The sequence below is a fragment of the Canis lupus genome, chromosome 14, assembly GCF_011100685.1.
Source record: "Canis lupus familiaris isolate Mischka breed German Shepherd chromosome 14, alternate assembly UU_Cfam_GSD_1.0, whole genome shotgun sequence".
Taxonomy (NCBI): domain Eukaryota; kingdom Metazoa; phylum Chordata; class Mammalia; order Carnivora; family Canidae; genus Canis; species Canis lupus.
This window is the reverse complement of record NC_049235.1, coordinates 5,566,174-5,592,610: the sequence shown is the minus strand read 5'-3', so window position 1 is coordinate 5,592,610 and position 26,437 is coordinate 5,566,174. Positions and strand designations below refer to the sequence as shown.

Genomic DNA, 26,437 nt, shown 5'->3' with positions numbered 1-26,437 from the left:
ACAGTGCAGATAGAGAATATTTCTGTCATTGAAGAAAGTTCTATTGGAAAGTGCAATTATACCATTATATTGCTATTAACATCATTTTTTTATTATTATTATTAACATCATTTTGTAGAAGCTTTGCAGTTTGCTTTCTGTTTCTCCTTTTTAATACTTTTTTTTTTTTTCTTTTCACATTGAAGGACAGTTTTTGATTTTGGTGTTTCCTTTTGAATTCTGGTGTTTTAAAAAATTTGTAAATACAATACAGCATTAATGTGTATTGTATTATAGACTAGTACTTTATTATAAAATACTATTTTCCTTAAGGCTCTGAATTTTATCTTCTCTGAAATCAGAATTTCTACCTGTTCAATTATTATTTATATTTGCCTCATCTTTGCAATTATTTTTAAATATAATTGCTGAAATCACTTTATTTATGTCTCTTGTATACATCAGAGAATTGGATTTTTGCCTTGTTAACATCTAAAATTTTTTAAAAATGTTGTTAGGCCCATGTGTTCACTGATATGTTTGATCTTAATTTTACCCTAATGTTTTGTGGCATATTTTACACATATACGTGTGAACACACACTTTCATTAGATCAGCTTTTTTCTTTGGCTTCTTTCCTTCTTTCTTTCTTTCTTTCTTTCTTTCTTTCTTTCTTTCTTTCTTTCTTTCTTTCTTTCTTTCTTTCTTTCTCTTTTAAGATTTTATTTATTCATGAGAGACAGAGACAGAGAGAGAGAGACAGGCAGAGACACAGGCAGAGGGAGAAGCAAGTTCCACGCTGGGAGCCTGGCACGGGGACTTGATCCTGGAACTCCAGAAACACGCCCTGGGGCAAAGGCAGGTGCTTAACCGCTGAGCCACCCAGGCGTATCATGGCCTTTTTCTTATTAAAATAAGTTTATTTTGGCATTCAGGATGGTTTGTGCTTTTTTGTTGTTGTTTTGTTTTTGTTCTTGTTTGTTTTTTGTTTTGTTCCCTGCAATTTAGTCTCTTTAATATAACACTTTCTTTTTAAGATTTTATTGATCTGAGGGAGAGAGAGAGAGAGAGAGAGAGAGAGAGGCGGGTAGGGGAGGGAGGAGCAGAGGGAAAGGGAGAGGGAAAAGCAGACTCCCTACTAAAAATAAGCAGGGAACCTGACATGAGAGGCTCAATCCTGGGACACTGAGATCAGGACCTAGGCTGAAGTCAGACACTTAACTGCTTAACTGACTGAACCACCCAGGCGCCCCTAATATAACACTCTTAAGACTCCCTGAGGTAGTTAGGAACCTCCTTCTCTTCTCTCTCTCCCAGCATCTAATTATAAGTGATGATCTTTTCTATTTTTCTCCCATTTTTTGATATAGCTATCCTTTCTACTTATTAGAGAACCTTTGTATATACTGTTACGTCATTCTTCTCTTTAAGGTTAGTTTTAGTTCTTTAGTTGTTTTTAGTTCATATGACCAGACTTTATCCTGAAGCTTTTCAAATTGTTTCTTGGTTACATATAGTTTGTTCTTTAGTAGGTTTCTCAGTAAGGATTCAAGGAACTTTTACATTTTGTTAACTAATCTGTGCCTTTAAACTTGAAGGACAGTTCTAGGTTCACACGATACACATGTACTTGGGTATCTTAAAAATTTTTGTTTCATTTTATTTGAATATGACACAGCTGTTGTGAAGCTTCTTGACATAATTTTTAAAAAAGATTTTATATGAGAGAGGGAAAATGAGCAGAGGGAGGGGCAGAGGGAGAGGGAGAAGCATACTCACTGCTGAGCATAGTGACAGTGGTCAGTGTCAGGCTCTATCCTATAGGACCCTGAGATTACAACCCAAGCTGAAGTCAGATGCTTAACTAACTGAGCCATCCAGGTGCCCTGACACTATACTTTTTCTTATAAGAAACTTGGTCTTTTTGCCAGAATGTGTAAATAACTTAAAAATTTTTTTTAAGTTTAATAGTTTGTACTAGGAATATACTGGGTTGAATTTCTGTAATGTGTGCTTCCTTTCATTGTGTAGATTCAGGTCTTATTTTAGGAAGATTTGCTTGTAGCACAGTTTGAAATACCTGTTTGGTTCCAATTATACATTTATTGAATCACTTGACTGTTGCCTTCTTTTGTATCTGTTTCATTATGTTTACTTATTTTCTGATTTGTTTTTTCCTTATTAGGCTTTTTTCTTAGAGGGGAAAAGAGAGTCTATTCTTTTATTGTGTAGGTTTCTTTTTTAGACTTTATTTATTTACTTATTTGAGAGGGTCAGAGAGAGCACATGAAAGAAAGGGAGCCTGACCCTGTCTCAGCTGTGGGAGCTGGGGAAAGGGCAGAGGTGGGAGGGAGGGAAACAAGCAAAGTCTGTGCTCAGTGCAGAAGCCAACACAGGGCTCAATCTCACAGCCCTGAGATCACAACCTGAGCCAAAATCAAGAGTTGGGTGCTCAACTAGTGAGCCACCCAGGTGCCCTGTTGGGTGTTTTTTGGTTACTGATTCAATTTCGTTGCTGATAATTTGTTCAAATTTTCTATTTCTTTCTGATTTATTTTGGGAGGTTATATGCTTATGGGAATTTATCCATTTCTTCTAGGTTGTCCAACTTGTTGGCATTTAATTTTTCAAAACATTCTCTTAAAATCCTTTATATTTGTCTCGTGTCAGTTATTTTCCCTCTTTTTTTCTTCTGATTTTGAGTCCTCTCTCTTTTTGACTTGCTGAGTCTAAAGGTTTATGAATTTTATTGACCTTTTCTCTTTTTTTTTAAAGATTTTATTTATTCATGAGAGACACAGGCAGAGGGAGAAACAGGCTCTCTGCGGGGACCCCCATGCAGGACTCCTCCTGGAACCGGGATCACAGCGTGAAGGCAGATACTCCACTGCTGAGCCACCTGGGCATCCCATTTATGACCTTTTCAAAGAACCAGCTCCTGGTTTCATTGATCTGTTTTATTGTTGATTTTGTTTGTTTCTATTTTGTGTATCCCTCCTCTAATCTTTATCATTTTTTTTCATTTCTTTCTTTCTATTGGTTTTGAGTGTTCATTGGAGAGTCATAATAGTCCTTCCTATTGTCTAGTCATAATATTTCTGAGCTGTTGTAATTTTGACTTATTGTCCCTTATTAAACTTCAGTTATTTTTAAAATTTCTGTTAGGTCATGTTGAAATAATAAATAATCACATTTATCTTTTTTAATTTTTTTTTTAATTTTTTTATGATAGTCACAGAGAGAGAGAGAGAGAAAGAGAGAGGCAGAGACACAGGCAGAGGGAGAAGCAGCCTCCATGTACCGGGAGCCTGATGTGGGATTCGATCCCGGGTCTCCAGGATCGCACCCTGGGCCAAAGGCAGGCACCAAACCACTGCGCCACCCAGGGATCCCACATTTATCTTTTTTATGGCTGCATATTTTTCACGTGTTTTTATTATCTGCTAGAGTATTGTTTGTTTTACATTTGATATTTTTCCTAAAATATATTACTGTAGGCTTTCATTTTAGTTTCCAGTGTTTAAGCAAGTTTGGTTTTCCAGTTTTAGAAGGAAGGACTTCTGTATGCCGAAGGGATGTGGTTTTTGAGCTTTGTGAAGTATTTTAAAAATTTGGACTTTTGAGATTTAGTGAAGCTTTTTGCCTTTATGTTTCCAAGAGTCTGAAAACTATGCTTTCTGAAGAGTCACTTTTAAATGTATTTTGCTGTTGTACTTTTTGAGGTCTGTGTGACTTAGATCTCTGCCCACCATAATATGAATCTTCTCTGTCCTGGGGTTGATATTGTTTATGATTTAATTCTCTCTTCCGCAATTTCATTTCAGTGGGTCTCTCTTCCAAAAGTAAGAGAATGTTTGTGGGATAGTTCTGAAATCCTCTTAGAATCTAGAATCACCAGTTTTTGAGTGTTCTTAGCCCCTTAGAGATTTCCTGCCTTCTTTGCATTTACCTCATCTTAGAGCCTATGAGAACATTATCTGATTTTATCCAGTTCTCAGATTTCCCTGGTAAGATTATTTTCTATTACTCGAATTTTAAACTTTTGGTTTCTTTGTAAAGAGTTGGTTTTTCCTTCATTTTGGGCAGCTCGTTTAAATGAGAATAGCATTTTTTTCAGAGAGTTTTTTTTTTTTAACCTCAAGTAAAAGAACTCCCCTGCTCTATGTCAATTCCTTGTTTCTTTCTTTTATAACACGTCGTTTTATAACACGTCGTACAGTTTGTAATTATCTTGTTTACAACTCTACTTGTTTGTTTTCTGTTGCTGCTTATTTGAACATTAGCATCACAAGTGGGGATCCTATCTTTATATCACTGTATTCTTAGAGCCCAGCACAGTGTCTGGCATAGAGGACTCAGTAAATAATTTGTTGAATTAAGTAACTTAAGTTTACAGCAGGCTCCCTCCCCAGCATGGTTCTGTGTGAAAACTGGGATGTATTTGGAAAGGAGTCTAAACCTTTAAAATATGTACAAGTATAAGTGATTTTTGGAGAAGCTATAATTTTTATAGTATGCTCTAACTCTAGCTGTGGATATTCAAAATTGATTTGAGTTTATTTCTATTTTTGCATTTGAATTAATTTTTATTGAATATTTTTTTGTCTCCTAAGTTTTATGTATCTCCATTTATTGTCTATTAAGAAATAGATCATAATCTTTTTGGCCTCAGGTACCCATTCTTGTACTGTTATGGTGTCACTCCAGCAGTGTTCACACATAATGGAACCTCTGTTATAATCAGTGGGTTGTGTGTTGTTATTGACTGCTATGTAGGAAGAAGATTATTCATGATACCTTGAATAAAGGATGTAAAAGGTTTTTCACAGAATTGTAGAATGTTGGCATGGTCTCATGAATGGTGTTTTCTAGAAGTGTGCAATGTAGCTGCTCTGATTAGAACCGGAAGAAACTTGAGACCAAGGAATTTTTAACCTTTCCCTTTGCACTGCAGATGAAGGATTAAAACCCTGAGAGGTTATGTGATGTGCTTAACCGAACCAATTAGTGGCCAACCTCCATAATCTTAAAATTCGTAGGGGCTGAGGGAAAAGGAGAATGAGATCCCAAGCAGACTCTGCAGCTAGTGTAGAGACAACCCTGAGACCACACCCAAGACCGTGACCCGAGCCAAAACCTAGGGTCAATACCCAACCGACTGAGCCACTCAGGCACCCCTGTATTTTGAAAGTTTTAATAGATATTATAACATTGACTCTCTGTGTCTACTTTTTCTACCTGATTTTCTGATAGCAAGCATCTAATTTAGTCAACTTGATGGGTGTAAAAAGATACTGTATTTTGTTAATTTTTTCCCCTAACAATATATGGGGATTTAAAGAAATTTTTGTTGCTGTTTACTGGCCATTGTATTTCTTATTCTCAGTGTGAAACAATATTTTGCATATTTTAGATATGCATACCATTTTTTAAAAAAGATTTTATTTATTCATGAGAGACACAGAGAGAGGCAGAGACATAGGCAGAGGGAGAAGTAGGCTCAACCGCTAAGCCACCCAAGCGTTATTAGTCATATGAGTTGCAAACATTTTTTCTTTTGTGTGTTTCTGGTTTTTCTTTAAGGTATTTTTTATAATACAAAATTTGGCAGCTAAAAAATAATCAAGTAGCTATCTTTTCTTTTACAACTTATGTGTTTCTTGGCAAAAACATCTTTCCAACACTTTTGGTTGTCTATATTGACCCCTAAATACTTTTCCTTAGATTTTTATATATGTATGTATGTTTAAATTGTTAATTGGGATTAATTTTGTATTAGGGATTAACTATTTTCTCTCAACAGATAATTTAGTTGTATAAGCATCACTTAACTAATAACTATCATTTCCTACAGAAATAAGATATCACCTTAGTCAAATACTAAGTTCTAGTTTACACTGGGCTCAATTTCTGGGTTTTTGTTTCTCTGAGCTAGGTCTGTACCTACCTATACCATTCCCTATTGTTTTTTAATTATAGAGACTTGAAGCTGATGACGTGAACTTCTCTCACCATTCTTTTTTATTACTTTTCTTCACTCTTTTTCTGCGTTTATACAAACTTCTGTGTATTGTGTAACTCTTTGGGTAAAGATTCCCATAGCTCAGATAGTGGGTAGACTGGTAATCTTTTTCTATGTTGTTAGTTCTCTGTGGGTTACCAGGAGACACCTTTCAGTATCTTGATATCCTCAGCCAAGAGGTCAAGTACAATCTCAACTTCAGTGATAAAGGGAAAACCAAGTCTACTAGGTTAGCTTTTTCTAAAGTTCCTTGTGGGACAGGGAGACTAGCAGCTTATCTCAGAAATGCTTATGCAGTTGATGCCTTTCTCTTAGATCCATGGATCTCTTGGTTTTCCAAAAGTTTCCCAGACTTTTGTCATGGTTCTTAACAGTTCTGATTCTGGTGTCTGTCACCTGCTGAACTCAAGAGAGGTACCTACTAGTTGACCTAGTGTCCGGACTGGAGATTATCTTCAGACTTCCATCTTTCCAAATCCCCTCAGGCTAACCTCACTTTATTTCTGGTTTATATTTTAGTTTTCATTATTAAAAAAAAAATTAAGTAATCTCTACACCCAATGTGGGGTTCAAACTCACAACCTCAAGATCAAGTTGCATGTTCCACCAACTGAGCCAGCCAGGCACCCCATTTCTCATTTATTTTTATTTCAACTTAGAATAAGCTTTAAATTACAAGTAATAAGTACAAGTAATATATCCAATGCTTTGGTGATCTACTTTAATTTTTTCTTTGTAGTGCTACCTATTTATCTTTATCAAATACTTACTAAGCACTTTGTGTGTAGCAGCATTTAGTGTTGGAGTTAGGCATATGAGGATGAATACCACCTAGTCCATATTCTCTCAGAGATGTTTTATATAGTTTTTCACTTCTTAAAAAATTTTCACTTGGCATACACACTTTCTAGGTTTCTGTTTTCTTCCTCTTTGCCTCTTTTTAGTCTCCTTTGCTCAAACTTTGTCATTTAGACCCCAAAAGTGATGGACCCCCAGAGCTTAATGAGTCCTTTGATTTCTCTAGTTCCATTTCATTCCTTAGGTCATCTTGTTCATTGTCATGGCTTTAAATATTTTAGCTATGATGTACTAATATCCCTAAAGATAAGTGCATTTTTCAGTTGGTGTTTCCCCTGAATTTCAGGCTCAGATGTCCAACTACTCTATCTCTAAAAGGCTGTTTAATAGGCATTTCAAAATTCAGAAGACCACAACATAGTGTAACTGTTTGCCCCCTTGACTTTGCATTTATTGGTCCATCTGCTCACTTTTCAGATTATGATTGGTTAGCTCTCTCATGTCATTCATTAACATGAATGATTTTTGTAGTCCCACTTTATCATAGTTATGTGAGATTTTCTTTCATACTTTGTAATGTTCATCTCAAAGTGATTTTTTTTTAATTTTAGTTTTTTAGCTTTAGTTTTTAGCTATAGTATAGTTTTTCCATGTAGGATTATCTTCATTTTGTGTTTTGTAATTCATTCTTAAAAAACACTTTTTTGGGACACCTGGGTGGCTCACTCAGTTAGGTATCTGACTCTTGATTTCAGCTCAGGTCCTGATCTCAGCATTGTGAGATCGAGCCTGTACTGGAGTTCTGCACTCAGCACGGAGTCTGCTTGAGATTCCCTCTCCCTCTGCTCCTTCTCCTGCTGTGCTAAATAAATACATACATACTGACATATATACATACATAATCTTTAGAAAAGAAACACACCTTTTTTACTGATTATGAAAGTAATATGTGTTAATTTTAGAAAGCTCGAAAAGTATGATGAAGGAAAAAAGTACATGTAATCTCATCATTGAAAGCAACACCAACAATTTAGTATATGTTTTTGTCTTTCTCTGCATGAATATTATTACTTACAACACTTGATTCATCATGCATATACTATAAACTACTTTTTTTCTTCACTTACTGTGCAGTGAGCATTCTCCAATGACATTAAAGTCAACCTTGTAGATCATGAGTACATGGTATTCTGTAATACAAGTGTGTATTAATTTGTCTAATTAATTCCTGATTGTGGCACAATTAGGTTGCTTGCAGTTTGCTATTATAAACTGTGCTGTGATGAATATGAATGATTTACATCCCCTGGATTACTTTTTAGGTTAAGTTCCAAGAAGTGGAAATAATTCTCAGGCTGTATAGTGTAGACTTTTGAGTCAGACTGCCTTGGATTAAAACCCTGACTTCTTAGATGTGTGTATATTGAGGCAAATTAATTTACCTCTCTTGTTTCTTAATCTGTACATTGAAGATAATAATCTATACATGGAAAGCACTGAGAACAGCATCTGGAATGTCGTAAAAACTCAGAAATGTTAGATGCTAGCATCATCATTGTGGACATGATGGTTATCATCATTTTTATTTAAAGGATATACACATTTGAAGTGTCTTTGATTTGTATTATATTAAAATTCTGTTGAAAAGTTCTATCAATTTGAATTCCTACCAACAAAATATGAGGGTATCATTTTACCAGCTCTGGCCAACAACTGAGGTTAAAATTAAAGCATTTTTTTTTTCTATTTCCTTCCTTCCTTCTTTCCTTCTTTTTTTAGAGAGATGTACCATGGTGGGGAGGGATAGGGACAGAGAGAATCTTAAGCAGACTCCCTGCTGAGCTTGGAGGCATATGTGGAGCTTGATCTCATGACCCTGAAATCATGACCTTATCATTTTTATTTAAAGTATATACACATTTGAAGTGTCTTTGATTTGTATTATATTAAAATTCTGTTGAAAAGTTCTATCAATTTGAATTCCTACCAACAAAATATGAGGGTATCATTTTACCAGCTCTGGCCAACAACTGAGGTTAAAATTAAAGCATTTTTTTTTCTATTTCCTTCCTTCCTTCTTTCCTTCTTTTTTTAGAGAGATGTACCATGGTGGGGAGGGATAGGGACAGAGAGAATCTTAAGCAGACTCCCTGCTGAGCTTGGAGGCGGATGTGGAGCTTGATCTCATGACCCTGAAATCATGACCTGAGCTGGAATCAGGAATTGAATGCTTAATCCACTGAGCCACTTGAGGCATCCCAAAACTTTTTTTAGTGGTGTGGCCCATTTTTTGTTTGTTTATTTATTTATTTATTTATTTTAAATTTTATTTTATCTTATAATAAAAGAATTAAAGGCCTGTGCTGAGATCAAGAGCCAGAATCATAACTGACTGAGCCACCCAGGTCCTTTCCCTTTCCCTTTCCTTTCTTTCCTTTCTTTTTCTTTCTTCTTTCTGTCAGTCATTCACTCACTCACTCACTCTACACCCAATATGGGGCTTGAATGCATGAACCGAAGAACAAGAATCACATGTTCTCTCTCTCTCTCTCTCTTTTTTTTTTTTTTTAAGAATCACATGTTCTGACTTAACCAGCCAGGTGCCAATGTAGACCCAATTTTTAAAATTTATTTATTTATTCATTCATTCATTCATTCATTCATTCATGATAGACATAGGGGGGTGGCAGACACACAGGCAGAGGGAGAAGCAGGCTCCATCCCAGGAGCCCGATGTGGGACTCAATCCCGGGACCCCAGGATCATGTCCTGGGCCAAAGGCAGGTGCCAAACTGCTGAGCCACCCAGGGATCCCCTATACCCAATTTTATAGGGAAAATATATATCTTTGTTTTAATCTCTAGTTATGCTTATTAATTGATTTTGAATATTTGGTTTTTGCCCACTTTTATATGAGGTATTTATGTTTAAGTACTATGAATGTATATATGTATGTAGTCCATGCCCAATGTGGGGCTTGAACTCAAGACTCTGAAATCAAGAGTCATATGTTCTACTCAGCCAACTTGATGTCCCTAAGTGCTCTTTAAATATTCAATTTTTAGTTAACCTTTGTGTTTTTTTTTTTATTTTTAAAGATTTTATTTATTTATTCATGAGAGACAGAGAGAAAGAGAGAGGCAGGCAGAGACATAGGCAAAGAGAGAAGCAGGCTCTGTGCAGGGAGCCCGATGTGGGACTCGATCCCGGGAGTCCAGGATCATGCCCTGGGCCAAAGGCAGACGCTCAACTGTTGAGCCACCCAGACATCCCATCCCACCTTTTGTGTTTTATGTTGCCTGTACATTTTCCAGTTAGTGACTGCCCTTTTAATTTTGTTTGAGGTTATTTTCTGTATTAATGTTTTACCTGTGTGAGATTTGTATATAAAGGCAGTTCTTTTCCATATAGTTCTATCTTCAAAAAAAATTAATTCACTCATCTGTTTGGCATTTATTAAATACTTTCTTTGTGCCAGGTATAGAAGCGATTTTTTTTAATATGCCGTTTTTTTTTTTTTAGAATGACTTTAGCTTTATAGAAAACTTAGTACAGAGTTCCCAGTACCTAGTTTCTCCTATTGCTAACATCTTATGTTACCATGGTAATTTGTCACAAGTAATATACCAACGTTGATATATATATCACTGTTATCTAAATTCCACATTTTATTTGGACTTTACTAGCTTTACTGCAAATGTCCTCTTGCTGATACTGGATCTCATCTAAAACATGATCACTTCTGGGGTGCCCTGCTGGCTGAGTTGGAAGAACATGTGACTCTTGGTGTCAGAGTTGTGAGTTTGAGCCCCACATTGGGTGTAGAGATTACTAAAATAAAAATATCATTACTTTTAGTTATCATGTCTCCTTCCTTGCCTCTGGTCTGTGACAGGTTTTCAGTCTTTTCTTGCTTTCTATTATATTGAGGGTTTTGAGGAATATTAGTCATAAATATTCTTGAATATTCTTTTTTCAAAAAAGATTTTATTTATTTATTAATGAGAGATACAGAGAGAGGCAGAGGCACAGGCAGAGGGAGAAGCAGACTCCTGGCAGGGAGCCTGATGCGAGACTCGGTCCCAGGACCCCAGGATCACTACCTGAGCCAAAGGCAGACGCTCAACCACTAAGCAACCCCAGGTGCCCCTCTTGAATATTATTCAATTTAAGTTTGTCAAGATGGTTAGACTAGGGTTATTTATTCCATTCTTTGGGCTATAATCCAATACTACATTATTTATTTTGTTATTTACATTATTTCAACTTTGACCATTCAGTCTTTCGTTCTTTTACCTTGGCTCCTCTGTCTTTTTGACATGTTTCCATCCGTTTTTTTGTTTGTTTGTTTGTTTGTTTGTTTGTTTGTTTGTTTTTGAGTGCTACAGAATGCTCCGGGCTTATTTTCTGAATCACCTGCTCCAATCCTAGAACTAGCTATTTCCCCTAGAATCCTTGCTTTCTCTTATTGGGGAATGCTATGTAGAAACGAAGACCTGGGTGCTGCTTGTGTTCACTCCTGCTGGGGTGTCACTACTTTTAGTCCCTCTTAGTGAATAGTGCTAGGAAGTACTATTTGTGTGTTGTTTGTGCATGCATGCACTTGCATATTTATAATTACTTTCATATCTACTTATCTGTGTCTATATTAAACTAAACATGAGGGGATCCCTGGGTGGCTCAGTGGTTTTTAGCATCTGCCTTTGGCCCGGAACATGATGCTGGAGTCCCGGGATCGAGTCCCACATCAGGCTCCCTGCATGGAGCCTGCTTTTTCCTCTGCCTGTGTCTCTGCCTCTCTCTCTCTCTCTCTGTATGTCTATCCTGAGTAAATAAATAAAATCTTAAAAAAAAAAATAATTAAACATGAGTACATAGTTATGTTTCTGGCTCCAGTACCACAGGGTTCATTATAACTTTCCACACTTTGCCTTTCTATAACTTTCCACTCCAAAGTGATAAACTTGATCCTACCATCTACCATCCATTTAGTTATTTGTTCAGCCCCAGTATACATGTAAACTGATTCAGAATTAACCCGTAGCAACTTCCCCAAATAAAGTACAGTTTTTATGCATGGTTCCATTTGTGTTTAGCTTTACTGGTTTCCAGTGAAAACATCGTCTTCCAAAGTTACATGTATCACTTCCTGTTTTCACCCATGGTTCTGCTTTTGACATTGTGCTTTAAAGACTTAATCTATGGGATCCCTGGGTGGCGCAGCGGTTTGGCGCCTGCCTTTGGCCCAGGGCGCGGTCCTGGAGACCTGGGATCGAATCCCACGTCGGGCTCCCGGTGCATGGAGCCTGCTTCTCCCTCTGCCTGTGTCTCAGCCTCTCTCTCTCTCTCACTGTGTGCCTATCATAAATAAATAAAAGTTTAAAAAAAAATTTAAAGACTTAATCTAGGGGCTACTGGGTGGCACAGTCTGACACTCTTGGTTTTAGCTCAGGTCATGGTCTCAGGATCATGAGATTGAGCTCTGTGTCAGGCTCCATGCTCACTGTGGAGTCTGCTAAAGTTTCTCTCTGCCTCTCCCACTGCCTCTCCTCTTGTTCATGCCCTCTTCTCTCTTTCTCTCAATAAATAAAACTTAAAAAAAAAAAGACTTCTTAATCTAAAGATTGTATGCATATACAGGATGTTGCATATAATATATACATAACATACATATGTGTAATATATAAAATAACAATGATTGGTGTGTAATATATCTAATATGTATATATGATATTTCATTTATTCTTAGGTATTTTATTTTCTTTTTTTACCTTAAATTCCCGAATACACCTACTGTTCACTTTGTCACTTGGTGTGAGGTAGAAGTATATCTCCTTGCTTTTCTCCATTGTTTGAAATACTATCTTTATCATATTTTTTTTTTCATATTTTTAAAATCATATATATACTAGGACATTTATGTTTCTTATTGTTTTATTGCCTCTTTGTTCAAGTTCCAAACATGTAACTTTATGATAATTTCAGTATCTCGTAGATTATTCTTCTTTTTGCATATCCATATTCACTTAAAATTTTAATTATTTGCTATAATTTCCTTTTCTATTTTTCAGGAACATTTTAGTGGATAAACCAAATGACCAGTCTTCAAGGTGGTCTTCAGAGAGCAACTATCCTCCCCAGGTAATATGGTAGCTCCTGATACCATATTGACATCAGTTATCTAGAATCCATTAATAATTTATTCAGTCTTTGAAACTGTGAGATAGGTTTTTATTTCCTTTTTTTATTTAAGTGTTGGAAGAATTTTTATTTCATAGGTAAATGCAGTGTGGAATTTGATGAAACAGACTTTTACTTCTGTCTACTGGAGCATTTATTAATTTTTAAAGATTTTATTTATTTTAGAGAGAGAGAGAGAGTGTGCATGAGCAGAGGGAGAGGAAGAAAAAGAATCTCAAGCAGATTCTGTGCTGAGGGCAGAGCCCTGTGCAGGGCTCACTCTTACAACCCTGAGCCAAAATCAAGAATTGTGCGCTTAACCCACTGAGCCACCCGGGCACCCTGTCTGTTGGAGCATTTAAAATCTAATATGTATTTTTTCCATATTACTAATGATACAAAATTAGGTTTCTTGATACTTTTTGAGGAAAATGTTAATGAAAAGAACCTGTTGGGATCCCTGGGTGGCGCAGCGGTTTGGCGCCTGCCTTTGGCCCAGGGCGCGATCCTGGAGACCCGGGATCGAATCCCACATCAGGCTCCCGGTGCATGGAGCCTGCTTCTCCCTCTGCCTATGTCTCTGCCTCTCTCTCTCTCTCTCTCTCTCTCTCTCTCTCTGTGACTATCATAAATAAATAAAAATTAAAAAAAAAAAAAGAAAGAAAAGAACCTGTTAAGTTACCATTACTGTTTTGAGCAGTAACTGATCTCAGTGCTGATCTGAGCAGAGGTTGTGACTTCTGTACTTAAAACTCAAGTCATTCTGTAAAGGTTTAAGGAAATGTTAGTAAGTTGAACTTTGACTCAGTGACTCAATGACTGCCTTTTAGGGAAAGTATACTTAATATAGTTTATTATTTTACTAAAGTGATATATTTAGATGATGTCAAGACCATGACCTAAAAAGAAAAGACCATGAACTAAACTCTTTCCTTGACAAGTAGTATCTGAGGTCATTTGAATTTAAAAATAGTCATTCTTCCAGTTATATACTTTAAGCATTAAAACTTATGTCCATATCCTTAAGGAAATGAATGCTCTGATAGGTAAAGCAGATGAAAGGATAAAACTTATTTTTTTTATTCTAGTGTAATTTTTGGAAGTGTAGTCTCTATACTTATTTTTCCTTTTATATATATTTTTTTAATGGTTTGCATACCTTTTGTGGTCACCTGGTGTTTAAATGTTCCATTGCAGGGGCACCTGGGTGGCTCAGTCAGTTAAGCATCTGACTCTTGGTTTTGACTCAGGTCATCTCACGATCTTGAGATCAAGCCCTGAGTCAGGCTCTGCTCTCAGCAGGGAGTCTGCACGTCTGCCTCCCCACCGCACACCCCCCACCCCTCCCTCAGCTAGTGCACATGTGCACCCATGCTTGCTCTCTTTCTCTCTCAAATAAATAAATAAAATCATTAAAAAAATAAATGTTCATTGTAAAATATACATCCAAAGAATACATACTCATACTTTTTATATATAGTATAAGGCGTAACAAAACAAATAGCTACTTATTCATCAGTTGTCTTTAGAAATATAAAATATCCATGACCTCTTGTGAGCCCCATCTAATATTTGTCCTCTAACTCCACCCCAATCACTATTATTTCATGCTTTGTTAAGCATTTTCTTACAGTATCATATATGTACATTTATACATGTGCTATGATTTAAATTTTATCTGGCTTTGACTTTATATAAATACAAGTTGAATCACTCATTATAAATCTTGATCTGCTTTTCTTTTGTCTTACGTTAAAGTATTAATGTTGCTGAATATTATTGTAGTTTCTTAATTTTCACTACTATATAGTATTCCAGTGTATAAGTATGCCAAAATGTATTTATCCGTTTTGCAATTGATAGGTGTTTCAGTTTTTTATAGTTTTTTGCTATTATGAATAGGCTGCTGTGAACATTTTTGTATATTGTCTTCTAGTACATATGTGCAAAATTTTCTTTAGGATATATACCTTGGAGTACAGTTGTTGAATCATAGGGTACATGTATGTTCAGCTTTTATCAGGTAATGAAAAACTGTTTTACAGAATGGCTGTATAATTTGTACTCTCACTGACAGCATATGAAAGTTACTGTGCATTGAATTCTCTCCTTCACTTCTATGGCGGATTTTGCCAATCTGTTAGATCTTTCATTATAACTCACTATGCTTTTAATTTGTATTTTCCTGTTTATGTTCAAGCCTTTTTGCTTGTGCTGGTGGGTTTACTTTGTGTACATTGTTGGTGGGCGCCCCCCACCTTCTGCACACTGAAACTGAATACATTGTGCTTTTAATCATGTTTTTCTTATTCACATTTTGATTTTACTTAATTTGAGCCCTCAAATTTGGGGTGTGTGTGTGTTTACTCAGTTGTTTTTATGTCTTACTAATGAATTATATATAATGTTTTTATTATTGAAACAGTGGTAACCTCTTTACTATGAAATTTCCTCTGTTTATTATGGAACAGTATTTTGAAGGCAGTAGTACTTAATGTCTTTTTATTTATTTATTTGCTTATTCATTCAGAAATTACTTACTAAGCACCCATGGGTTACCAAACTTTACAACAGTGAATTAACTATTGTCTTTCTTCTGAGCCAAGAAATACCGTCAATCAATTAATATTCAGTGTGATAAGACCTAGAGTAGAAGTTACTTAATGTATTTATGATTTAAAACAGACTAAGTTATCATGGAAATGGGTAACATGAATCTATTTTTCTTCATTGTAATTACAACTCAAATATAACTGGGGTTCCATGTAGTCATCTCGAAGACAATAATCTTGACAGAAAAATATAATTGAAAGTAATTTCAGTTTTTATTTAGTTTTGTGGGGAACTGCCATATGGGATGGAATGGGTATAATTTTAATATAGAGATACATAGCAAGTAGTCTTGTATTCCTAGAGAATGGAGCTAGGTCTATAATACTAATTCTTTCTCTTTTTTCAAACCATATTCTGAAAATTACTAAAAGGGCTGAATTTTTTTTAAAATATTTTATTTATTCATGAGAGGCACAGAGAGAGAGAGGCAGAGATATAGGCAGAGGGAGAAGCAGGATCCCGTTATGGGACTCCATCCCAGGACCCCGGATCACACACTGAGCCAAAGGCTTAACCACTGAGCCACCCAGGTGCCCCAAAGGGCTGAATTTTTAAAAGATAGACACATAAAGTTTATGAAAACTGGGACCCAAAATGGATTCATTAGCACAAGTATAAAACAAAAGGAATCCCTACCTCTGTGGGTTATTGTGGGAAAAGTTGCATTGGCACTGAGTAGAGGAGGAGAAAACTGGTCCCTGAGAGGTTTCAGCAGTGTATTGTTTATATTTGGTAATCAGATTCTTAATACTTGGCTATTCAAGAAACCTTAATAGTGTGATTTTAGTTTTAAGTGGGTTAGATGGATAGTGCTCTTAAGGTTCTCAATTGAAGCAAGTGCGAATCCTCTCTGAAGATTTTCTCAAGGCTTTTCTCAAGGCTTGAGGTAGTTAGCATAAATCATTATTCACATACACAAAGGTAACCAAATGTACCGGGAAACAAGGTACCAGTAGTAAAACTAAGAAGGAATGATAGCAGAAACCTGCAAAAATGTTAGGTATAGAAATCAAAAGCAGTGAAAGATACCAAAATGAAAATAATTAACATACTGTATTTAAGGAAATAAGAGATATTTTTACCTTTAAAAAGTGATCTCACAAAAAAAAAAAAAAAAAAAGTGATCTCACAGGGCAGCCCAGGTGGCACAGCGGTTTAGCTCCGCCTTTGGTCCAGGGTGTGATCCTGGAGACCCAAGATTGAGTCCCACGTTGGGCTCCCTGCATGGAGCCTGCTTCTCGCTCTGCCTATGTCTCTGCCCCTCTCTCTCTCTCTCTCTCTCTGACTCTCATGAATAAATAAATAAAATCTTAAAGATCTTACAAATTTGAAGAAAGAACCAAATAAACTTAAAAGTATAATAACAAAAATTATTTGTGACCAACAGTCCAACTAAGGAGGATGAAATAGCAAGAAAAAATATTTTTGAAGGTACAGTGTATTGACAATAAAGAAGTAAAGAGTGATAGGGCCACAATTGAGGAAAATACAGGAACCCATAGAGGGGAAACACTTTTAGGACCACTTTTCCACTGGGTTTCTATTGATTTCTGAAGAAGTGGTTAAGATACTGGAAAGCTGAATAGCACTTCTGACAGACTCTTGAGGCCAGGAAGATAAAGATGAGGAATCAGAGCCAGGAATGTGATAGATTAGCAGGTTCCATACTCTGGGTTAGGACCTGAAGCTATGTTTGAGGAGTAAGGTGAGCCAGAGATACTCTGGCCCTTATAGGGACTGAAGCCCAATTTCATGTTATCTCAGTCCTTGAAATTCAATTAAAATAATCAAGAAGTGGTAGTATCACTAGTCATGGGCCTGCAGCAAATACACCTCTTCTAGAGGAAGATAATATCCTAGGCGTCAAATTATTTTTAGTTTTCTGTATTTGATATCTACCAAAAATAACAGTTTACAGATAATAGAATTTTATTTTTTTAATTTTTTTTAAATTTTTATTTATTTATGATAGTCACAGAGAGAGAAAGAGAGAGAGGCAGAGACATAGGCAGAGGGAGAAGCAGGCTCCATGCACCGGGAGCCCAATGTGGGATTCGATCCCGGGTCTCCAGGATCGCGCCCTGGGCCAAAGGCAGGCGCCAAACCGCTGCGTCACCCAGGGATCCCAGATAATAGAATTTTAGGTACAGGTTTTAAAATAATTGCCCTTAGGGTGTTAAGGGAAAAAAAGGAAATCAAAATCATTATTGAAAAATTTGCAGGGGATCCCTGGGTGACTCAACAGTTTAGCACCTGCCTTTGGCCCAGGGCATGATCCTGGAGTCCCGGGATCCTGGAGTCCCGGGATCCTGGAGTCCCACATGGGGCTCCTTGCATGGAGCCTGCTTTTCCCTCTGCCTCCCCCGCACCTCCCCCCTTGTTTCTCGTGAATAAATAAATAAAATATATTTTTTAAAAATTTGCTTGAAACCTCATGCAATATTGTTAAAATAAATAAATACATGAAAATTAAAAAAAAAAGAATTTTGCAGAGAATTGGGAACTATTAAAAAAAAAAAAGACCACAATAGAAATGAAAAATTTAGTAACCCAAATTGCAAATTGCAGTTATGAGAATAAAAAAGAATTGTCCAAAAACATTCTAAAATGTAATGTGCTTTATGTAAAATGGCAATATTATTGTCCTAGATCACTGAGAAAATAATTGTCAATAATATTAATTTGACAGATACAAAAAATTACTTACCTTTGTAGTTTAATAATAAACTACTACCTGACTTACATATTTCAGAGCACTTAAGAGGGTACTCAGGATATATAACTTAGTTCTGTTATTTTAATTTTGGATAAGTAGAATCCTTATTTCATGAAGTGTTACCATTAATTAGTGCCTTACATATATTTCTCCATATTTGTTTTTAGCGATCTACCTCCCCAGTGACCATATGGTAATTGTAAGGATTTGGTGCATGTACTAGCTACTTTACTGCCCTAAAACTGTGAGAAGTATTTCTATTTCTAACATGTTTTGGTTTTATAGATCATTGATTCTGTTATTCGCAGTAGTTATGTTTTATAAAGTTGCCATGAACTCTGCACTAGTGAATACTCAGCCATTGCTCCTAGGGGAAATACACAGTTAGACTCCTGTGTGTCTTTGGTGATAACGTTTTTCTCTACTAATCAGTATATAACCTTACTTCATGTATGTTTGTTTACAGGCACTGTATGTTATATGTATCGTTTATTCATTAGCGTTGAATTTACAGCCATAGTACTATCAATTCATACTTGAATGAAGCTTGAGATAAGAGTCCAAAGAGAATGGATCTCAATATTAGTGAGTCTTGCCACAGGGAAACCAGAGAGTTTTCACAAAGTCTCAGGATCTACCTGATGGCATGTGGCAGACTCTTGAGGAAACTAAGGTTTTGACACCATTAGATTTAGCCAGAGAAAAATGAACATGTTCTAAGAGAACTTCCACATAGTTTTGTGTAGTCATAGGTCCTGTGACTCAGAAATGCTCACATAGAGGTGGCACCATTGGACTCCCATTTCCCTAGCTCTAGGTGCTCCCTTTGCTGCAGGGATGCAATGGCCTCTTCATTAGAACTTTTCAAGCCGGTTTAGCGCCTGCCTTCGGCCCAGGGCATGATCCTGGAGACCCGGGATCGAGTCCCACGTCAGGCTCCCTGCATGGAACCTGCTTCTCCCTCTGCCTGTGTCTCTGTCTCTCTCTCTCTCTGTGTCTTTCATGAATAAATAAAATCTTTAAAAATAATAATAATAACTTTTCAAGCCAAATGGGCACTGAAGGAATGATTGAAGTTTCTCTGGGGCTCAGGGAACTTCTTTGAAATTCCTTTGGAAAGGGGGTATTACTGCCCCAACCTGACACATATTTCCTCTGTAAGGCACATCACAGAAACATTAGATATCACTTCAGCACTCTACTTGGGGATCAAAAGATGTGACACAACATAGATGGTGCAAAGGACATTTGTTTATAGTGTAGTAGAGTTAAACCAAGAAGGTAGAGCCTTGTTTCACCTTAGCTTGGAGAGTAGGCATTGGGCAATTCAGATTTTTTGCCACTCTGTGCATGTGTGGGAATGACTATGGAAGTGCTGCAAGTATTGATTTTGATGCTGAAAATAAATTTTAGTGAGTAGGCCAATTCATAAATAAGGAATCCACAAGTAATGAGAAGTGACTCTACTGTAACTAAAAATTCATTTATCATGTCTTGAACAGATCTGAGAATCAGAAAGAAAAAAGAAGACTCCAAAAAACTGAAATCGTGAAATTTTAGGTTCTGAGAGCCTTTCCTAGGATCTCCTTTTGTTTTAATGTTACTTTATTTGGTTAGTATGTATGTATGTATTTATGACAGAGAGAGAGAGAGAGAGAGGCAGAGACACAGGCAGAGGGAGAAACAGGCTCCATGTAAGGAGCCCGATTTGGGACTTGATCCCCAGATGGCAGGATCATGCCCTGAGCCAAAGGCACATGCCCAACCTCTGAGCCACCCAGGTGTCCCACCCTGAATTTCTGACTTCTTATCCCTGATTTCTAGACTCAAAGGACTCATGGTTAGGGCAGCCCACCCAGATAATCTCTGTTTTACTTAAAGTGAACTGATTTGGAACCTTAATTATATCTATCGTAATTCCTTCACAGCACCTGGATTAGTGTTTGACTATCCGGGAGAAGGTTTGTGTACATCGACCAGGAATTATCCTGCAGTAGCTTCTCACCTTTTGTCTGTAACTTTCATTCACTCAATTCAGTATGTGCAAATTTAGTGGCTGCTGTATGTTACACTCTCTTGTAGGTGGTTGGAGTATATCACTAAGGAAAATCAGTGAGATATAAGCAGGACACATATTCTGCCCTCATAGAGCTTATTTTTTGAGGAGAGAGAAAGACAATACACAAAATAAATAATGTATTAAGAAATGAAAAGTGATATTGCAGTAATCCCGGCAAGAGATTTTGGAAGCTTTTGACTGGGTGGTGGTTACCCAGGTGAGGAAAACTGACTATGAAAGCATTTTGAAAAATGTAAAATCATATGTATACATTTTAAAGACTAAATACAAAAGTTGAATATTGCTTCTCTTTTCTCTTCTGACTGGTATTATTTTTGACTAGGAAGAAAAAGTAGGGGAGATTCTTGATTTGCTCTGTTTTGTATACCTTCTGTCTCTATCACATATTGTTGTAAATAATCTACCACTGATCTATGGAAACTAGGGTCAGAGAGTTCACCTTTCTAAAATTGTGTTTATTCATCCATAAAAATAAGGTTTTAGGGTTATCATGTACTCTTAGGTGTTTTATTTCTGGATTTCTAAATTTTATATTTTATATTATCTGTAAGTCGTTTTCTAAGGTAGTGGGTAAATCAAAGTATAGCTCTATTACTAGTTAACATCACATCTTTTTTTTTTTTTTTTGATAGCATAAATACTTATTTTGTATCCATCATAGAATCATAGGACTCCTTTCATTCTACTTCGTGTTGTGGTTAGTTGTTAGTGTGTATTTTCCTCATTAGATTGTAAGATCCTTGAAAAGTAGCATTCTATCTTACTAATTTCTATATTTCCCTTTCAGTGGTATCATGGCGAAGCTGGGAAGTTTGTGTTTGCTGTTTTAAAAAAAAAAAACAAGTATTATGTAGAAAATCAATGTTCTTTAGGAAATGTGGGTGGTAGATTCCAGTCTAGTTCAAATGTTTGACGCATTGTGCAGTGTCCAGCAGGCAGATGTCACATTAGTGAGTAATTATATTTATCTAGGAATGAAATCCAAATATTTTTCTTTTGATTTATGTCTATTGTTTTCTCAAATGGCTACTAAGTTATCAGTACATAAATATTTATGAAGTTGTTTGGACCTAACTACCTAATAAATAGAACTGTTAATATTTATTTTGGCCTTGGATGCCATATTATCTATTGCTGTATAATAAATTACCCCAAGGATGCCTAGGTGGCTCAGTGGTTTAGCGCCTGCCTTCGGCCCAGCGTGTGATCCTGAAGACCCGGGATTGAGTCCCACATTGGGCTCCCTGCATGGAGCCTGCTTCTCCCTCTGCCTGTGTCTCTCTGCCTCTCTCTCTCTTTCTGTGTCTCTCATGAATTAAAAAAAAAAAAAAATCTTTAAAAAATAAATAAATTACCCCAAACTTAGCAGTTAAAATCAAGCACTTACTGTTTCACACTGTTACTGAGGGTCAGGGATCTGAAAGTGGTTGAGCTAGGTGGTTCTAGCTGAAGGTCTCTTGGAGGTTGTAGTCACTGTGTTGGGCAGGACTGCATTTATCTCAAGGCTTGCGTGGGGTTGGAGGAGTTGCTTTCCTGGTTCTCCAGCTTGTAGAGTGCATTCTGTGGGATTTCTCAGCCTCCATAATTGTGTGAGCCAGTTTCCATGATAAATCTCTTATGTATCTTTCTGTCTGTCCTGGTGAACCCTAATTCCCAACTGTCTTCAACTTTCATTGTTCCCCAACTCTGCTTTCCTGTTTTTTTTACTTTCCTGTAGCTGCTGCCTCTCCTCTAAAAAAAGCAATTAGCCCATCATACTCAGAGCTTTGGAGCAAAGACCTACTTTACAGCTTTTTGGCTCCCCTTCTTTCTCTGAGCATGCGCTTCCTTTTTTTTTTTTTTTTTTAAAGATTAAGCCTGCATTGGGCTCCCTGTTTGGAGCCTGCTTTTCCTCCCTCTGTCTGTGTTTGCCTCTCTGTGTGTCTCTCATGAATAAATAAAGTCTTTAAAAACAAACAAACAATTACTTAAGTTATGCCTGTTAAAAACAACGTGTATGATATTCCACTTATGTAAAGAATGTGTGTGGGACACCTGGGTGTCAGCAGTTGAGCATCTGCCTTCGGCTCGGGGTGTGATCCCAGGGTACTGGGATCGAGTCCTACGTCGGGCTCTTTGCGTGGAGCCTACTTCTCCCTCTGCCTGTGTCTCTGCCTTTCTCTCTCTCTCTCTCTCTCTCTCTCTCTCTCTCTGTCATGAATAAATAAATAAGATCTTTAAACAAACAAAAAAAAAAGAATGTGTCTGTGTGAGTGCATAGAGGAATTAATACCAAAATGGTGGTGGTGGTAGTAGTTATATCAGGATGGTGAATTTGTAATTTCTTTTAAATTTCATTTTTATACTTTTAAAATCTATTTTTAAGTTTAAATTTAAGCCATTTTCTTTGTGGTGTGGCACAAGTATTTTGAGACCTAATGAGAAAACATGGTTTAATGTAGAATCATCTGTGCTGGTGGGAAGTTAATATAGCATGAATGAAAACCCCATAAATGCTTTAAGATCGTAATCATCAAAAAAAAAAAAAAAAGATCGTAATCATCAGAATATTTTATTGGAGTTACTGACACTGCCACGGAAAACCTATTTTTCAGGGTGACTGGTATGTATCATAGGGTTGGTTAAAATGTATGCTTAGTTGCACAGTCTTTCCTTAGGAAAAATTAGATCATAACTCTTGTACTAAAATTATAAGCTCCTTCTGAAGCAGTTTAAGTAAAAGTATGATTTTAGGTAATATCCTTTGCTTTCTGGGGCCAGAGAAGGCAGTTAAGATTGTTTAACAAATAACAGGCACTTCTTTCTGCATAGTCTAAGCAGGTCAGAGGAACTTTAGTAATTATCTAATATAGTTGGTGTGTGTGTGGTGGGTGGATAGGAGTATATTCATTTTTGTAATACCCAGATTATTCTTTTTCTGATGAATCATAACAAGAATATCAGAAAATGTACAAAGCAAGGAAGGAAATATAAGAAAATATGTGAATTTCAGTATAATTTTTAGTGTAAAACTAGGATACCAGTAAATTTATAAAGTGTCTTAATGGTATTTTGTTCAAATTTGTAAAACAAGCATTGTATATTGTATAATACATTTTTTTTATAAATTTTTTTTTTAATTTTTATTTATTTATGATAGTCACAGAGAGAGAGAGAGAGAGAGAGAGGCAGAGACATAGGCAGAGGGAGAAGCAGGCTCCATGCACCGGAAGCCCGATGTGGGATTCGATCCTGGGTCTCCAGAATCGCGCCCTGGGCCAAAGGCAGGCGCCAAACCGCTGCGCCACCCAGGGATCCCTGTATAATACATTTTTAACTAATGTTAATTTACATGGACCTTAAGTGTACGGTATTCATTTTGAAAAATGCACACATAAAAATAATTCTATTAAGATATAAAATGTTTCTATCCCCTCAGAAAGATCCTTTCTGTCTCTTATTGGTGAATCCCTATGTATCTCACCTTCCATACAGAGGCAACCACCGTTTAGGTTCTTTTGGCATGGATTAATTTTACCGGTTCTAAAATTTAATATAAGTGGAGTCATAGAGTAATGTATATATACTTTTATTTTTTTATTTTTTTTATTTTTTTTATTTTTTTATTTTTTTTTATATATACTTTTATATATGACTTTTTATGCTCAGAATGTTTTTTATGTTCATCCATGTTGTGTGCATCAATATTACATTCTTTTCATTACAGAATACTATTCTGTTCTATGGCTATACCGTAGCTTTTTTTTTTTTTTTTTTTTAAGATCTATTTATTTTTGAGAGAGAGAGCAGGAGATGGGGCAAGAGGGAGAGAGATTATCTAAGCAGACTCCTGCTGAGCACGGAGCCCAATGTGGGGCTTGATCTCATGAACCATGAACCAAGATCATGACCTGAGCCAAAATTGAGTCAGTTGCTCAACCGAGCTACGCAGGCACCCTGTACCCTAACTTGTTTACCCATCCTTCTGTTTATGACCATTTGCATTGTTTCTGTTTTTGGTGATTATAAATAAAGCTGCATTCTTTTTGAAGATTTTACAACTAATATGTATTTTTTATTCTTCTGGGTACATATCTAGAGGTAGAATTACTGCAGTATAAGGTAGGGATATATTTATGTGAAATTATCAGACTGCCATTTGCTTCAGAGCCTCACATTTAAACACTTAGCATTGACACACATTTTAATTTTAGTGGTTATTGTTGGTATGAAGTGGTTTTAATTTATAATTCTTCAGTAACTAATGATTTAAGAACTTTCTTCCATTTGCTTGCTGGCCGTTCATTTATCTTTTTTGTGAATTCTTTTATTTACTTTTTAAAAATGGAGCTGTTTGCTTTTTTATTGCTGAGTTGTAGGAATTGTTTATTTTTCTGGATGTAAGTTCTCAGATATTGAAAATATCTTCTCTAAGTCTGTGGCTTGCTTATTTATTTTTTTTAAAGATTTATTTATTTTAGAGAGAGAATCATGCATGAGAGTGCAATTGAGGGGAGGGTCAGAGGGAGAGAATCTTTAAGAGGACGTCTCCGTGAGCTGAGCACAGAGCCCGCTGCAGGCCCAGTCTCAGGACACGTTAAATCATTACCTGAGCCAAAAGCGAGAGTTAGATGCCTAATGGACTGAACACCCTGCTATACCTTACTTATTTTCTTAATATTAACTTTTATAATTTTTAAATAACTATTAAGGGATTGACATATAATAAACTTCATATTTTTAATGTACAATTTGATAAATTTTTATCCATGTACCTTCAAAAATACTACCATACTTAAAATATTGGGTAGACACATCTGCTACCCAAAAGTTTCCCGTATTTCCTTTTGTCTCACCTACCTCCATCCCCATCTCTAGGCAACGACTGATCTGTATTTTTTCACTGCTGATTTATTTGCATTTTCTAGGATTTTAAGTAAATGGAGAGATACTGTATTTCTGTGGAAAGATCAGATTCCTTTTGTCTGATTTCACTCAGATTATCTTGAAATTCATCTGTATTGTTTGTGTCAGTAATCCATTCATTTTTGTTGCCTAGCTGAATTCTCTTGTATCTTACATATCAATTTATTTATCCAATTACCTATTGATGGACATTAGATTGTTTCTAGTTTTTGTCTATTAACAAATAAAAATGCAATGTAAAGGAATGTATAAGTGTTTGTGGTTCTAATTTGCATCTTAAGAATGTTTAGTGAAGTTGACCATCTACTCATATGCCTGTTTTGACTTCTCTATATGTTCCTTGGTAAAGTGACTATTCAGACGTTTGTTCATTTTAAAATTATGTGTTTTGTGTTTTCTTATTATTGAATCTTGAGGTTTTTTAATGTTTTGTGTAGAAGTTATTTACCAGATATTTGATTTGGAAATATTTTCTTGTCTTCTGTATTCCTCCCTCCTGGCTCCAACTTTCTCTCCTAATATTAGGGGGAATCTTTACTAAGTACAATGCTGGCTGTGGATATTTTATAAATGTCCTCTATCAGTTGAGAAAGTTGCCCTTTTTAAAAAAAAAAGATTTTATTTATTTATTAATGAGAGACAGAGAGAGAGAGAGAGAGAGAGAGAGAGAGGCAGAGATACAAGCAGAGGGAGAAGCAGGCTCCATGCTTGGAGCCCGACATGGGACTCGATCCCGGGTCTCCAGGATCATGCCCTGGGCTGAAGGTGGCGCTAAACCACTGAGCCACCCAGGCCGCCCATGTTGCCCTTTTTTTGTATAGTTTTCTGAGGGTTTCTAGTCCTGAATGGGTATTGATTTTATTGTTGTCGCTCCACAACTTAAAACCCCTTTGTGTTTCTCTACTCCACCTAGACTAGAGTCCAGATTTCATAATATGGTCATATGTTACGCTCTTTTCCAGCAAGATAGTCTGTTCCTCTAACTTAGACTGGCCTTGAGATTTGCTTGACTACCAGGAAATTCTACGAAAATATTACTGCAGCTTCTGAGCAAGGCCTTAATAGGCTTTGTAGCTCTGTTCTCTCTTAGAACTCTGAAAGCGCAGTGCTCTGAAGAAAGCCCACCTGACCTCCTTAAGGATAC

At 36.4% G+C, this 26,437-nt stretch overlaps 1 protein-coding gene across 9 annotated transcripts in view; it reads left to right on the top strand.

Annotated features, from left to right (window-relative positions):
* MKLN1 (muskelin 1) overlaps positions 1 to 26,437 on the top strand; it is a 328,108-nt gene that overhangs the window by 200,806 nt on the left and 100,865 nt on the right. For 7 of the 9 annotated variants that reach the window (XM_038556486.1, XM_038556487.1, XM_038556485.1 and 4 more), the window contains one exon: positions 12,871 to 12,940. The exons of 1 other annotated variant lie outside the window; for it this stretch is intronic. In XM_038556486.1, the coding sequence (XP_038412414.1) occupies positions 12,871 to 12,940 (70 nt within the window). Of the gene's footprint in view, positions 1 to 3,916; positions 3,987 to 12,870; positions 12,941 to 26,437 lie in introns of those variants that run through there. One more of the 9 variants, XM_038556489.1, reaches the window with a different exon arrangement.